The 14986-nt window shown below is 40.1% G+C and overlaps 1 protein-coding gene across 1 annotated transcript in view; it reads right to left on the reverse strand.

Annotated features, from left to right (window-relative positions):
* Positions 1-8456: 8456 nt before the first annotated feature.
* UGCG (UDP-glucose ceramide glucosyltransferase) overlaps positions 8457-14986 on the reverse strand; it is a 36132-nt gene continuing 29602 nt past the window's right edge. Inside the window, exons 6-9 of the mRNA XM_030004782.2 lie at positions 13439-13617; positions 12923-13009; positions 12274-12463; positions 8457-10912 (exon numbers count right to left, since the gene is read on the reverse strand). Of these exons, the coding sequence (XP_029860642.1) occupies positions 10742-10912; positions 12274-12463; positions 12923-13009; positions 13439-13617 (627 nt within the window). The 3' untranslated portion in view covers positions 8457-10741. The remainder of the gene's footprint in view (positions 10913-12273; positions 12464-12922; positions 13010-13438; positions 13618-14986) is intronic.

Genomic DNA, 14986 nt, shown 5'->3' on the forward strand with positions numbered 1-14986 from the left:
AATGTTTGATGAGAGGGACAATTTGTTGATTCCCTCACCCAGAAAAGATGACTCTTATCCAAAATGCAATGAATGCACTCAGAATCTGTGCCCAGATGCATACATCAGGGATATACAAAACCCATTTATTTTCTTTTTTCACCCAGTTATTTGAGGAATGAGTGATGGAGCCAACTGTCACAGCCAATGATTACAATCAGCAACCCATTTGTATTGTTTCCATTTTAGACCGAGAAGGAGATAATTTGCTTTTGGTTAGGAGTAATAGAATGCTTTTTTCCCTCTTTATACCAAAATAAAATAATTTCAGATTGATAATCTGAATGCTTGCAGAGAGGCTTGAATGCTGCTCCCTGCCTGAATGCACCTATTTGTTAACACGTAATGCAGACATGAAGATCTGGCAGCCCTGACTGCCTGTGTTACACTCCTGAAATGAACGTATTCTTTACTTGAAGTCTGGTGTAGGCAGGAGAGCCTAGAGTCAGCCTAGTGATGCCTAGAGTACTTTCAGTTCCAGTTTTCATCAACAAAAGTTGAAAGTCTTCAAAAGCCCAAGTCCAGTCAGACCCTCAGTACACAGTAGCCAGAAACTAAGCGTGTGAAATCCAGACTTGGTGTTCTTCTGTTGTTTGATTTTTGTTTGGTTTTTTTTTTTTTTTTTTCAAATCTGGTGCAAAAATGAGAGGTTGCATAGTCATTGATTCCTGCTGGTACGAATTATCAGAAAACACTCAGCTTCTCCTGCAGCCAACTTTAGCTACAGTTAATTAATTAACATGGCAAAAGCAAGACCCCAAATGTTCAGATGATTTAAATAGCTGCTTGGGATAGCTTGCCAGTTAGGTATACATAAGGCACAAATGTTAATGAGAGAAATGTAAATGAGAGACCAGTTATGCACCTAGTCTGTACAAAGGAGAATTGTGGGGACTTAGAAGGAGCCAATAAAATAACTTGATTTGTATGACTGAGACTTGCAATCAAGAGGACTCAAATACACTTGCTACAAAGGGGTTTTACCATAGATCTGAAATATATTAGGTTATGCATTACTCTGGCATACATACTCCCTTTTTACAGGGCGCTGATGCACATATGACAGCCAGGAGGTCATCCTGTGACCCAGAGGGGTCTGGTCTGGCTGGAGAAGTGGGCCGACAGGAACTTCATGAAGTTCAACAAGGAGAAGTTCAAAGTCCTGCACCTGGGGAGGAACAACTGCGGGCACCAGTATATGCTGGGGGCCAACTGGCTGGAAAGCAGCTTGGCAGGAAAGGATCTGAAGGTGCTGGTGGACACCAAGTTGAACATGAGCCAGCAATGTGCCCTTGCTGCAAAGAAGGCTAACAGTGTCCTGGGCTGCACAGGGAGGAGTGATGCCAGCAGGTTGATGGAGGTGATCCTTCCCTCCTGCTCAGCACTGGTAAGGCTACCCCTTGAGCAAGTCCAGGGAAATGCCACAAAGGTGAAGGAACTAGAGAATCTGACATATGAGGAGAAGCTGAGAGAGCTGGGACTGCTCAGCCTGGAGAAGAGAAAGCTCAAGGGGGTCTTACCAATGTGTATAAATACCTGATGAGGGTGGAGTCAAGGAGATGGAGCCAGATTTTTCTCTGTAGTGTCCAGTGACAGGACCAGAGGCAATGGGCACAAACTGAAATACAGGAAATTGCCTCTGAACCCCAGGAAACACTTTGCTATGAGAGTGGCTGAATGGGTTGCCCAGAGAGTTTGTGGAGTCTCCATCCTTGGAGATGCTCAAAACCCAACTGGACACAGTCCTGAGCAACCTGCTCTAGCTGACTCTGCTTTGAGCAGGGGGGCTGGACTAGGTCTCTGGAGGTCCCTTCCAACCTCAGCTACTCTGCAAGTCCAAGATTCACGCCTAATTCTTTGTGGGGAGAACTGCACTGCAGCTCCCTGACAGCAGCACATACATCTGTTCTTGGATGGTCAAGGGAGCAAGAAGGTCCTGTGCTACAAGGACACTCACAGTGGGCTATTTGATGCTGTTTGCAGCAGCAGTGATTATCCATCTTCCACTGAAGAACCCAGTTCTGTTTTACCAAGAGGATCACTAAGGCAGCATGGACCCCCTCTGGTGGGGAGTAGAAATTTCTTTGTCACACAAAGTTTTCTTAGACTGGTGACCTCTGATTCATTGCCTATGGGCTTGCGGACATCTGTAGAGTACTTCTAAAAGACACACAGAAAGTAACTAAGCAAAGTGAGCCTGTCACAAAAAGACTTCAACATACCATCCAGGAAAAAAAGTTTAAGGATCTATCACCTGGGCAGACAGAGGAAAAAGGATGGCTGTCATTTAGTCAATCTGATCCAGCTCAAGTTGGTAGTGATAGACCTTTCTCCCCCAAAACAACAGGTTTCAGCTAAGTATGGAGAAAAGTCCAGGAACCTGAAACATTGCTAAGTAGATGGGTGGCAAGGACTATCTTTCATGGAAATACTACAGCGAGACTCTCCAAACAACCTATTTATCTCTGAATAAATGCTAAGCAAAGGCTTTTTTTTCCTTTTTCTATTGCCACCTTGGCAGGAACCAGTTCCCAGCAAGGGATTGCCGAGCATCAGCTGTGTCAGATTTACACCACCTGCATACTATGGTACATGGAGATAACGTTCAGCAACCAGGACTCGAGTGTGCCCTTTAGTGCCCTCTGATTTTCAACCATTGCTAACAGAAGGGAGGAGGTGGTCATTTTCCTTTGCTTAGGTGCAACGCATTAGTCCACCAATTGCAATGTTGCAATAGGAGCAAATGGTTGTCACAGATGCAGCAGACATCAGAAGTGGTTGCAGTGCATACCAGGTGAAGGCACACAGCAGGGAAGTTCTGGTGTGAAGCAATGAAACAGCAGAGCTTCAGTCCGTTCAGACCTCTGGCAGTCTGAAAAAAGGAAGAAAAAATGTGTCCAGCCTATTTATGATGACAACATCAACTTCCTGGGGAGCAAGAAGCTCAAAACAATTCACAGCCAAGAGGAGGTAAAACAACAATGTGATGTTGGGAGTAATAAATTGACTAATTCCACCATGTTTTTTTAGAGGGGCAAGCTACTGGGTGTTGGAGGTGGAGGAAAGGGATTAGTAAAAAGAGTCTCCTTCAGTCTGTAAGATACTTTCCTTTAGGATGTGATCTGTGTTTAGCCTTCACGCAACAGCAGGAAATGCTGCTCATGCAGTGTAAAGTGGCATAATTTTGTGGCCAGCAAACTGGCCTCTGTGGTCCTGCAAAACAGCTATCACCACCTGTACTAGCCATTTGAAAGGCAATTTCGCCTGTATACCTGTAGTGCTCTGACTTTGAACAGCTCTAGGGGTACATGGCCTCTGGGCATAACTGCTGCTGGGCTTAGGCTACTTTGCTGAGAATCTGTGAAAACCAGCCTTGAGACAGACCCTGTGCACAACTGCAGTCTTTCCTGCTTTATGGACTTCGTTTTAGTACTTCATGTAGTTGATAAAGAATGGATCCGCAGCAACAGACTGCCTGAGGCAGAAATGCACCAGCTTCTCTGTTAATCATAGAACAGAGCACTGGAAATGCCAAATTTCACTTCTGGTGCTCAACTCAGCTATGGCTTTAAGCGAAATGAAATCATCTCTCTAGCCATCACCTGCTACGTACAAAAGCAATTGGTTTGACAAGCAAAGCATGAAAATATTATGGAGTTGTATTCTGGCTGCACAAAGACTGTCTTTATGAAAGTACCACTGGATGTCAAATATGACTGTTCACTCCTAGCAGAGTTAGCATATAGATGACGCATTATGAAGAGATCGTTGTTTGTGTCAGTCTGCAAGATACACTTACGTTCACACGCAGTCATCGTTGACCACATGCTACATGTCTGCTTAATTATCATCAAAATTGCAAGAGGATGCCTGAAACACATGAACATTTTAACTCTGTGCTGTTCTAGTATCTGAAAGTAAGAGGGTTCCTAGTCCATACCACCAGGGTTAGACAGGTTGTACTCCCAGGAGAACAACACTCCTTCTAACATCTGTCAGCTCCCATCTCCCTCCCTGATACGCTGTCTGCTTTAGACAGATGGACTCCTCAGGTCCCACAGCATTGGCAGGGACCCTTCATGGTAGGGAAATCCACCAGCAGCAATTTCAAGACATTGCCATTTCAAATAAAGCCTGTGGCTGCAGACACTCCAAACTTGGGAAGGTCCAGATCTGGCTGCTCCAGCTATAGCTTCCTCTCCACTTAGCCAACAGTGACAAGCCATCCTTATCCTACAAGTCATCTGCAGGAGCTTGCATGCAACTGAATGCTCCAAGACATGGGGAATCAAAATGAGAAGGTCTCTGAGGGGTCTGTAACCAGAAGACAACAGCTGCAAGTTTGCATGTCTCACTTCTCAGCTGCAGGGTGGGCAGCAAGTCCTGCTGTCTCGGTTTCCTCCTTTGCCAGCCACACAACATAACCATAAAACACGTCTTGCTGAAAGCCCCATATAATTCAAAGGAAACAGGCTTATTCTAGAGAGCTGCCCTTGAGGAACATCTCAGAGGTCTCAGCCTCTCTCTAACCAAGAACCCTTAACAACATTTCTAAGGTTTCACCTCGGTGTTATTCTTCCTTATTACCCCTGTTGCAAAAGCACCCAGATTTGCCTGTATTCGTTCACTCTGGAGCATTAGTCACAGACACACTTAACAGTGCATTTACTACAGTTCTGTCCCTCTTTCTGTTCTTTCTCCTTCCTGCACATTTCTGTCCTAGGGGAAAACTCCTTTTATAAAGAACTTCAGGGACAAAACAGTTGTCCCAAGAGGGAAGAGCAGAAGCCAGTGAAACTGAACAGAAAGGAGGCAAGTAACAAAAGTATGTGCCTTGCCTTGCTCAGATTTTGGGGGGCTGCCAGCTAAGGAAGCAGTCTCTCTGAATTCTCACTCAGTGGGGTGTTACTAAGATGACCCAAAAGGCCGACGAATAAAACATTATTCAAGCTTGTAAGTAATCAGACCAGAAAAAAACCTCTTTTTTTGAATCTTCCTCTGTCTGCTTACTGAGAGATGAAATGAAACTGGATACTAGCCCCAGTGGTTCATGATTTATTTAACTCTGAGCTGCTGGCTTTTTATGTTAGAAAAACATTATTTTACCTGTCTGGTCCACATACAGAAAAGAACAGGCTTGTCAAATTCAAGGCTTCTTACATAGTTTTATTTTTATATTAGTACCTATATAATTATATATAAAAGTTCATATATAAAAATGTATGCACATAAATTCATATATATAATTGTATGTATGTGCAAGTACAAAAAATAAACTTAATTATATATACTGACAGAATCCCCCAAAGGCTTCATAGTTTCTCCATATTTTCTCATTTCCATGGGGCTAGGGGGTCACTTTTGAATGTGTTACTGCATTTTACATGTGTACTGTACAGGTCTCCTGTTGTCCCAGCACCTCCCCCAACATTTGGTATCAGAGAACAGAAGGACCCATTGCCACCAAAAATAAGTTACTGTTGAATACATAAAAATACACTCTTTCAGGCAACAGGCAAGCCTTAAAAGAGGAAAAGCTACTCACCAGTTGAGGGCAGGGGGGAAGACTAGCAGAGCTTTAGATTCATTTGAGCTCACTGAAACCCTGAGCAGATCTAAGTTTAACACAGGCCCAGAGGATGCAAAGCCAAGTCAAGAACAATAACTCACTTCATGTCAAAGCCCAGTGAAGAGATTTCTTTTGACAGCTCCTGTTTCATGCTCCCAGTGAGCTCACTGGCTTCCTGCACAGACACATGAGCCTGACCTCTCCCATTCACCCACAAGCTGGCTGCATATAAAATGGCCATTAATTCCAGCTGGCACATGGGTTTGGCTGAGGCCCTTCCTTCCTGTCAGCAACAGGGAAAAAGAGCTGTGGGGATGTGTGTGGAGGGATGAGACAGAAACAAGCAGCAATCTACAAACTTCCATGTTGAGCTGTCTGGTTTGCACCTCTTAATTGATCATCTACAGACACACCAACGTTTACGCAAAAATACTTTGAGCTGATTAAGATCAAGAAGAGGAAGCATATTCTCCCCAGAAGCATGAGCCACGCATAAGTAGCAGGCTGCTCTTGAGCTGATGAGAATTTAAGAAATAAGGCATTCCAAAAGCTGTGCTGGAGAGAATTAGAAATAATTTTTTTTTTTTTTTTTTTTACAGTCTCTTGGTTTACAAGAGTAAGCTGATTAGTTATTGTAACCTAAGCTAAGTGTGAAGACAAGCATCACAAGCATCTTCCACTGAAAAGGATAGTTAGACACACTTCTTTCCATATACAGATTGCAGGGCTTCAGCATAGTTAGAAGAACGTTTTTACAAGACACTAACCTAAAACTGCTTTTGAAAAGGAAACACACAGGACATAACCTTGCAAGGTTACAGCTGAACATTCACAAAGCCTTAGGATCCACAAGACTGGCTGGTATGCTTGTAGTTGAACAAGATGGATTTGAAGGGAGAACTGGGCATTGATCTGCAGGTAGAATTCCAACTGAAAACAGAGGCAGCTGTCAGTAGAAACTGCTACAAAAAAAGACACATTTTCAAAGATTTGCAATATAGTCAACAGCAACTTACTACATGGAACAGGTAACAAGACTCTTTAACACAAACATGGAAGTGGCTAAACTGGCCTGAAGTGCTTCATTAAACTTGGCTTCCTTACTGAAAGGTTCAAACTCTAGGGACCAGAAAAATAAGGATTGAAAGCAGAATGTGGGGAATTTAACCATAAGAATTATCACTTATTCTCAATTGTCTGATAGCTGGCAATGGAAATTTATTTGTGCAATGCAGAAGAGGTAACAACCTTGAAAGCAGTCTGACTTCAAGCGCTCAGGATCTACAGGATACAGAAAACCAGTGGGGTTTTGTCCTGAGGGGTCTTGGGGGTTGTGTATTGTTTGTGGGGTTGCTTGGTTTTGGGTGAGGTTTTTTGTTGGTTTCGTTTTTGGGTTGGGTTTTTTTTTGGTAAAAGCACATCCCAGATCACTTATCTGAGTTAACAGTGCAGTCCTACAACACTGAGGTAGGAATAATACATGCCTTCTCCAAATCCAGCATGAAGGTGAAGATGACTTCCCTGGGGGAAGAGCTCAATCTGCCCAGATATGTAGCACTCACTGTTATGGGGCAGATTGGTCATGGAATTTAGTTTGTTTGAAGAGCTGAGAAAATACCTTTAAATAAAGTTGTACATTCACTCTGAATATGCAAGTAGTAGACCCATGCAGTATAATCAATTAGTTAGAAACATCAGCTTATGCATTCTCAGACCCCAAAAGCTTGGTTAAGTTTGAAATTATCGCCATTCGATACACTGCCATCTTCTCTTCTAAGTGTTATTATTTAGACAAGCCTGGAGACTATTTAGGCTGAAGTCACTTTGTGTAACTGTAAAAAGTTTATCTATTGCCATACAAAACTTCAGGTTTCCTTAGCCTCAATAGCCAGAATTAGTGTCACAGCTGTTGGGGGACCAGTTAACCCAGGAATAGCAGGAGCCGAAACCCACCTTAAAATTAGATGATCAGAAATTAGGTGTGAGGATTAAAAGAAGCCTTTAGGATGAATGGAACAGCTTTCAGAAGTGATACACAAAAGCAGGTGGTTAGAAGGAGACAAACTTTTCCAGCTGACAAAACAGACAGAGGAAGTGCAGGTAGTCAGCAGTGTCAGGAGACAGAAGAGTGGCAATGAAAGGAATTCAAGAGGGAAAGATTTCATTTGAAAGCACAGAATAAAATGAAAACATTATTTAATAGTAGGCAGGAAAATAATAAAAGGACTCAGGAAAGGGGAATTAGGTGTTGTGCTGTGTGGCTGCAAATGTACTGAGCAGAAATTACACTCAGGAATATTTAAGTTTCTGTAATTAGTTTTCAAGTGATTCCAGTGGTGTTTGTTTCTGCCATGCCTCCCAGATTCCAACAACTCTATCATACACACAGTCTTGAAAACCTCAGTTAAGTGTTAGGGAAGAGATAAGAAAAAGCCAAGTCAGATGACAGAGGAAGCATAGAGTGCTTTCTTGGTAAAGTACCTCAAAGCAAAAGCTATCAACACTACTCCTCAATTTCAATGTCGTTTGTGGCAAAGATATCCAACTCTAAAATCTGAATCTAGGCTGACTAGTTACAATAGCCAGGGAACTACCTGTTCAGTTGTGAGGTTTACTGAAGTTATTCTAAGAAACTAAGGACAACTCAAAATCAGATTTAGGTACATGTGAATTAATTACAGCAAAATATAAAATCCAAACCAGATGTGTCCAGGTGTAAAAAGCCTCAGAAGAAAGGCACATCCATTTATTGCTATGAAGACTAATCAGAAATCAGACTTATCAAAACTGCCATAATTAAAGCTGTCATGTTACAGCATCATTGAACAAAGGGCAAATTCCAAACAGGTTGTATTCAAAATTTATTTTTAAATAAGAGAAAAAACAAGACAATTTTAAATAAACATGGTATATTCTACACATCTGTAGATCAACACAACTTTACATTACCCATTTTTAACTTTTAGAAGTTCTGTTGCAGCATCTTCTACAAGATTTGACAGTGTTGGTTTCCATTTCATAATCAACTGAACAATCCCAAATGAAACTGTTTGCTTAAATGAAGCTTTATTTTTCATGACCAAAGATGGCTCTACTAATACAAAAGCACCTGTTAAACAATTATCCCCACCTAATTTTTTTAAAAATAAAGTCTGTTCAGCCTTTTATTTTTGGTTCTGTTCCATTGCCTGCATAGAAATCAGCATAAAGCTAAGTTGCAAGCTAAGCTTCACTTTAGCAGTGCAATGAATGGCATCAAACTTCATGAAACAAACAAAGATACAAACATTGTCAGCAAACTTCAACTATGTAAAAAACTACACTAAAACCAGAATGTTTTCGTGGGTCACAACTAGACTAGCTTTCAGTGTGCAACTTTCCTCAGGAAAAGTACTTCTTCCTGATTCACATGAAAAGAATGAAGCATGCATCAAAAGCCTTTGTTCATACAGAAACACCAATTAAGAGTTCCATGGTACCATAAGGCAAAAGAGATATTAAGGTGGATGAAACATTTTGGCCCAGAGTATGTTTTATGACACATACATACACATTACACTTGTGTAGCATATGACAGGTAAGGGATTGGCTCAGTAAGGTAAAAATGTCAATTTTTATAAATACATGTCATTATTGCTAATATGCTACACGTTATCATCCAACTTTTAAAGCTGCTTTGTTGGCATTAGCCTTTTAATTAGCAGCTTACATTCATGGTGACAATATGCTATTCCATAAGAAAAGTAAAGCAGCATAAATACAATTATGAAAACAAAAGGCTTATGCAACATCCCTCTCTAGCTTTGCTGTGGTTTTTTAATTAAAAAGTGTTCAAAGAAAACAGTCCAGTTCACCACAAATTAGGAAGTCTCACAATGAGGTTGGAAACCAAGCTACAGGGAGCAGAGGGAGGTAAAACACGGCATGCATTATAATCTAGTCCTTTTAGTCATACCACTGGAATACAAAAGTCCAATTTAAAGGCTAGACTAACAGTAGAAGGCAAAAAGCCAAGAGTAGACTTAGTTTGATATTTAAATTAAGATTACAATTTTAATCAGTAACAGCAAACTCACCCGGCCCTTTAATATATTCATAATATCTACTGCAATTGAATACTTAATTATGACTAGTATAGGTATGTATGTTCACTATAAAAAGATATTAAATACCTGCATCATGAAATTACATTCTTAAGACATTGTGTAAGAAAATAGCTCATGTGTGAAATGTTTCTGAAATGTATTTCTGCTCCCTTCTACCCCCTACTATGTCCCCCGCACACACACTCTCCCCCCGCCCTCCCCATCAAAGCATTCACTCACAGGAAAAAACAAACACCCCTTAAAAAAGGATGGAAATATTGAAGGGGACCAGCTTGGCTAGTTACAGCACAGTGCTTAACAAGGTTCAAGACAGAACCAGATCAGCGTTGGCCAAAAGATGCCCATGATACATGCCTGACCAGTAATTCCTTCCAACTCATTCTGTCAAACTCAGTCCACTTTTGGTTCATTGCAATGACTAAAGCATTTCATATACACATATAAACACAAGACTCCAGCTTTACTTTAGTTTGTTTTTGCAAAGCGTTTTTACCTTTCCATTCATTTTGTTCTGCAGCAACTGCAAGAGGTAGGCATAAAGCATTTAAGAGCTTCTTTCCCAGGTCGTGTTACTAGATCAATTTAGTGGGATAGAACAGAAATGAGCTGTACTTCTGTGATTTTAGTAGGTACAGCCTTGTATAATCCAGCTGGAAAATAGCTATGTGAATCCTGGATTTGCTAGGCTAGCACACCATGGAGTAAGAAGCTGTTCATATCCAGGAGGATAGGAGGATACTTTTTTTTTTCCAGAGTTCACTGCAGAGCATTCCTATAAGAAGTAGATGTCAGGACCAATTCTCTCCATTTCTATTTGTACATAGGAGCAAGGTACCATTTGGCCAAGACTACAGATGTATTTTCACAGATGCAAGTGCCATGCAAAAATAAATTAAAGAACAGATACCAAAACATACAAGTAATAAAACTACTGAAGGTAGATCTTCTTGAAAGTATTTCTATAAACAATTTATAATACTTTTCTTCCCCCTTTCTCTTTTTGACATTCACAGTTACAAAGCTGTGGCTATACATCAAGAATTTCTTCTGCAGTGCCTCCACACCGTAATCTGTAGCGTCCCGTCCTCCAGCTAATAGTGGGGTCCCACAAAGCAGATAGAAAAATATAAATTGTCATGGATTCTCTGATGAACCAAGCTACTGCATAATCAAGTTTTGAAAAACACAGAGCACCACCCTGGGAATATAAAAAACAAGTATTTAAACATACTGATTATTTAAAGGGAATTTTGAAGTAACTTAAAACATTTGTGTTACAGATAAATCTATTATAAAGCTTATTATACAGATTTGCATATCAATAACATTTTTTATAAGCCAAGAACATTTTCCTGTTCAAGATATGATTACCCATATTGAACATGAGGAGTTTGGCAGAATGACCCTGAAGGTTTGAAAAAAGAGACTTGTATGTAGAGTAAACGGCAAGGAAAAGCGTGACAATTTAATTTGTTTCTTTTTGAAGCTTTGTAAAACTGTGTTCAAGCAGACAACGGGTTTTTACCACAGACCCCAGAAGAACATCATCTAGACAGAACACTCTTGCACATTCCCAGAGGAGTAAAATTCAAATAAGTAAGCTTTGGCCTATTACATAGGAAAAGCAGGACTAAGGAAAAAGCTTACAGCCTCTCTAAATTTTCTGCTCCTTTGAGAATTTCCAGCTACATGCAGAGCTGGAAATTGAAGAGGCTTCAGAAGAGGAGGAATAGGCACAAAGCTCTTTTACATGCTGTGCATTGTGAGAAGACTGATCAGAAAGGTGACTGTTGAACTGACCTCCTGGGCTCCTACAGAATCAACACAAGGCCTAACTTTGGGGTTTTTTTTTTTAATTTTCAGTACATGTTAAGTCTACCAAAAGAATATTTTTCAGTATGATGAGAACTATTTGAGAAGTTTGAATACACAAGTACTTATGGACCAGATTTGGATGGAATATGCTCACAGCAGAAAGTCATCTAAGTAGTTCCTACAGCACTAGAAGAACAAATGCTGTTCTGATTTGTTTCAAAACTTTTAATATAGAAAAATGTCACCTTACTGCTAGTGATGGGAAGACTTTATTTTTAGAAGTAGGCTACAGCTGTCCTGTAAGTCCATTATTTCCAAAATAGAGTGAAAAATGTACTTAAGAGTACATATACACCTCAATAAATACAAGACAAAGTGACAACTAAGATAAAAGAAAAAAACAAAATCCCACAAAGCTGCTGTTCTTGTACTGTTAAAGCTTAAAGTTTCTGGATATGCCTAGGCAGAGCAGACTGGAAACATGAAGATTAAGGGGACAGATATGCAAACTTTCAGAGCCTAGGCAGAGACAGGTGCATATAGAAAACAAAATTATGACCAAGCACATTTACTCCTTTTTGTCCTACTATAACTGAAGCTGGAAGACTGAGAAATAACAGGATTTAACCTGTTATTTCCTTGATGTCAAGAGAATTATTTTGTTGTTATAATTAAGCTTAGCTTTTGCTGACGTAGATAGCACTAATAACTTTTATAACCTCCAAAGAAAATAAGGCTACATACCTGAACACCTTTTAGTTGAATGTAGTCAAATATAAACCATGCCAAGCAGTGACACATGAAAAATACCATTATATCCCATCTAAACACATGATGAGCTGCCCATCCAATAACTAGACTGGCAACAAAGCACTCCGAGATTGGCTCACAAATTATTGTGGCAGGCAACATATTAATTCGCAGTTTGGCCCACCTAGAAAAGACAATCAAATCAGTTCTGACTATGCATTATTCTTTATATCCTCCTCTCCCACCTCATCAAATGATGAGCCATCATGGTCTTTTCTGACAATGTTAGCTTAATCTCATTTAATTTACAATAAAAAAAATACTGCAAAAATTCTCCCTTTCAAAGATACTGCACATAGCATTTAAAAGGTACAAAGGTGGTTTGGGTTTTGGTGGGTTTGGGGGTTTTTTTTGGTTTTTAGGGCTTTTTTTATACTTGTATCAGTCATACTTCTGTGTAAAGTCAGTGCCTCTGTCCCAACACTAATAAGAAGCATGCATCAAGCTGTTCACTAGAACTTCAGAACTCTGGACATTAGATAAATGAGCTTGGAAAAGTGTATTCCCTCTCATTATCAGGTTATCCACGTCAGAAGCAGGTGACAGGGGTGGGTGGGAGAGGAACAAAAGATTAAAGTTTTACCTGATCATTCTGGACTGAAACTGAGAAATAGAATATGAACCAGAGTTTTGCATTGCAACTTGTGTGGCCATCGCAAATTTCCAGCCCCTGAAAAATAATTTATTATTACAAAAAGTGTGCAAATAAGAGATGCAAAAAACAATTAGAGAACAAACACCCAAAAATTTTATTAGGCTTGAAAAGTTTCTCTGGCATTATGTGCCATATTATTACAATGGGTATAAACAAAAAAATTAAGTGTATTTTATCAAGTCTCTTCATTGCAAGAAAGCAAATACCACTTGAATAATACTTAAACCAAGTTCTCAGAAACTTTTTTCTAAAGGAATTGACAATGATATGGCTTAATTATTTCTAAAAGACTATATTGATAGGACAAAGCACATGTCATAAGCATGTCTACTTAAGCGTGTGAAGCTGACCTGAACATGTATACCACTTATACTATATACCATGTGTTTAAGAAACGATTTAAACTGCACTTAAAGCAATAAGCTTACTTCAGAGTCATCTTACCGGTCAGCTATAGCTTTGGCCATAAAGTAATCTTCAGCAATATATTGTGCAAAAGCTATCAGTCCTCCAGCCTGGTCCAAGACATCCTTCCTCATCAAGCATGACATTCCTGTTACACACTTAAAGCCAGTTAAGTTGGCTGAAATATATGACCTTGGATGTGAAGTTCCAAAATAAACCTGCCAAAACAAGGTAAGGTTTTTGAAACTCTCTATGTATTTATGCAAGTACTACTCACTGACAACTTTTTCTGCAAGAATGTTTGGAGGGGAAAGGGCAACCAAGTTGGTGAGGGGCCTGGAGCATAAGGTATGAGGAGTGGCTGAGAGAACTGGCGCTGTTTAGTCTGGAGAAAAGGAGGCTGAGGGGAGACCTTATCACTCTCTACAACTACGTGAAAGGAGGTTGTAGTGAGGTGGGTGCTGGTCTCTTCTGTCAGGTGGCTGGAGATAGGACGAGAGGAAATGGCCTCAAGTTGCAGCAAGGGAAGTTTAGGTTGGATATTAGGAAAAATTTCTTTACCGAAAGGGTTGTCAGACATTGGAACAGGCTGCCCAGGGTAGTGGTTGAGTCACCTTCCCTGGAGGTATTCAAAAAGTATGTAGACAAGGCACTCCAGAACATGGTTTAGTGGGTATGGATGATGGTTGGACTCAATGATCTTGAAGGTCTTTTCCAACCTAAATGATTCTATGATTCTGAGTGCTAGACATGGCCAATTATGATGGTACATTTGGAAAGATCTTTACTGCCAATCTAAGAAATCTAGTCTACCACCAAATCTGAGAAATCTAGTAGTAATATTGGCTGTGTTTCTACAAATCCATAAGCGGTTTTTAAATCCACACATTAAACCATATTTCATTTGGTATTTAACTTCTAATTTATTGAGGTTGTTCTCAGGGAATACATATATTAAATATCATTAGGTAACTTACTACTCACTAGGATTAATATATTATTTGGTGATAGCTGACAGACATGCTGTCTCCTTCCTCTTGTAAACATTAACTGCACTACTGCATACATGTTCTCAGAAACTTACTATACTGTTGTACAGAAGCAGGGGAATTCCGTTTATTTAATGTACTTGCAAACAGAAACAGCAAAGAATCAGATTGTAAGCGAGCCTTTTTACAAGATTCAATAACTTAAAACTAGGAGTGTCCTATGAAGACACAGTGGGAATAAGTGCTAGCACCTCTCACTGCTATTCTTCCTATAGATGGCCTTCACACTAGTCTTACTAATACAGTAACTCATTCAAGAGAAGGCATGCTCATCTTGCAGTGTACTGGATCTAGAAGCAAAAAGCTCTTCCAGGAATATAGAAGCAGGAGTTGTACTTCTTGCTACTTCAGGACATAGCAGTGCTAAGAGCTTTGTGCTCTTCTCTTGTAAGAGGAAATTCAACCTTTATATCAGAAAAATCACACAAGCTGCCCTCTCTCCAGGCAATGGAGGAGTGCTGCATTTCCCTGCACTTTTTATCTCTCACATTTCTGCCTTTGACACACATTAGTTAGCCCTGGGGGCAAAACGCCTTAT

The sequence above is a fragment of the Aquila chrysaetos genome, chromosome Z, assembly GCF_900496995.4.
Source record: "Aquila chrysaetos chrysaetos chromosome Z, bAquChr1.4, whole genome shotgun sequence".
Classification (NCBI taxonomy): domain Eukaryota; kingdom Metazoa; phylum Chordata; class Aves; order Accipitriformes; family Accipitridae; genus Aquila; species Aquila chrysaetos.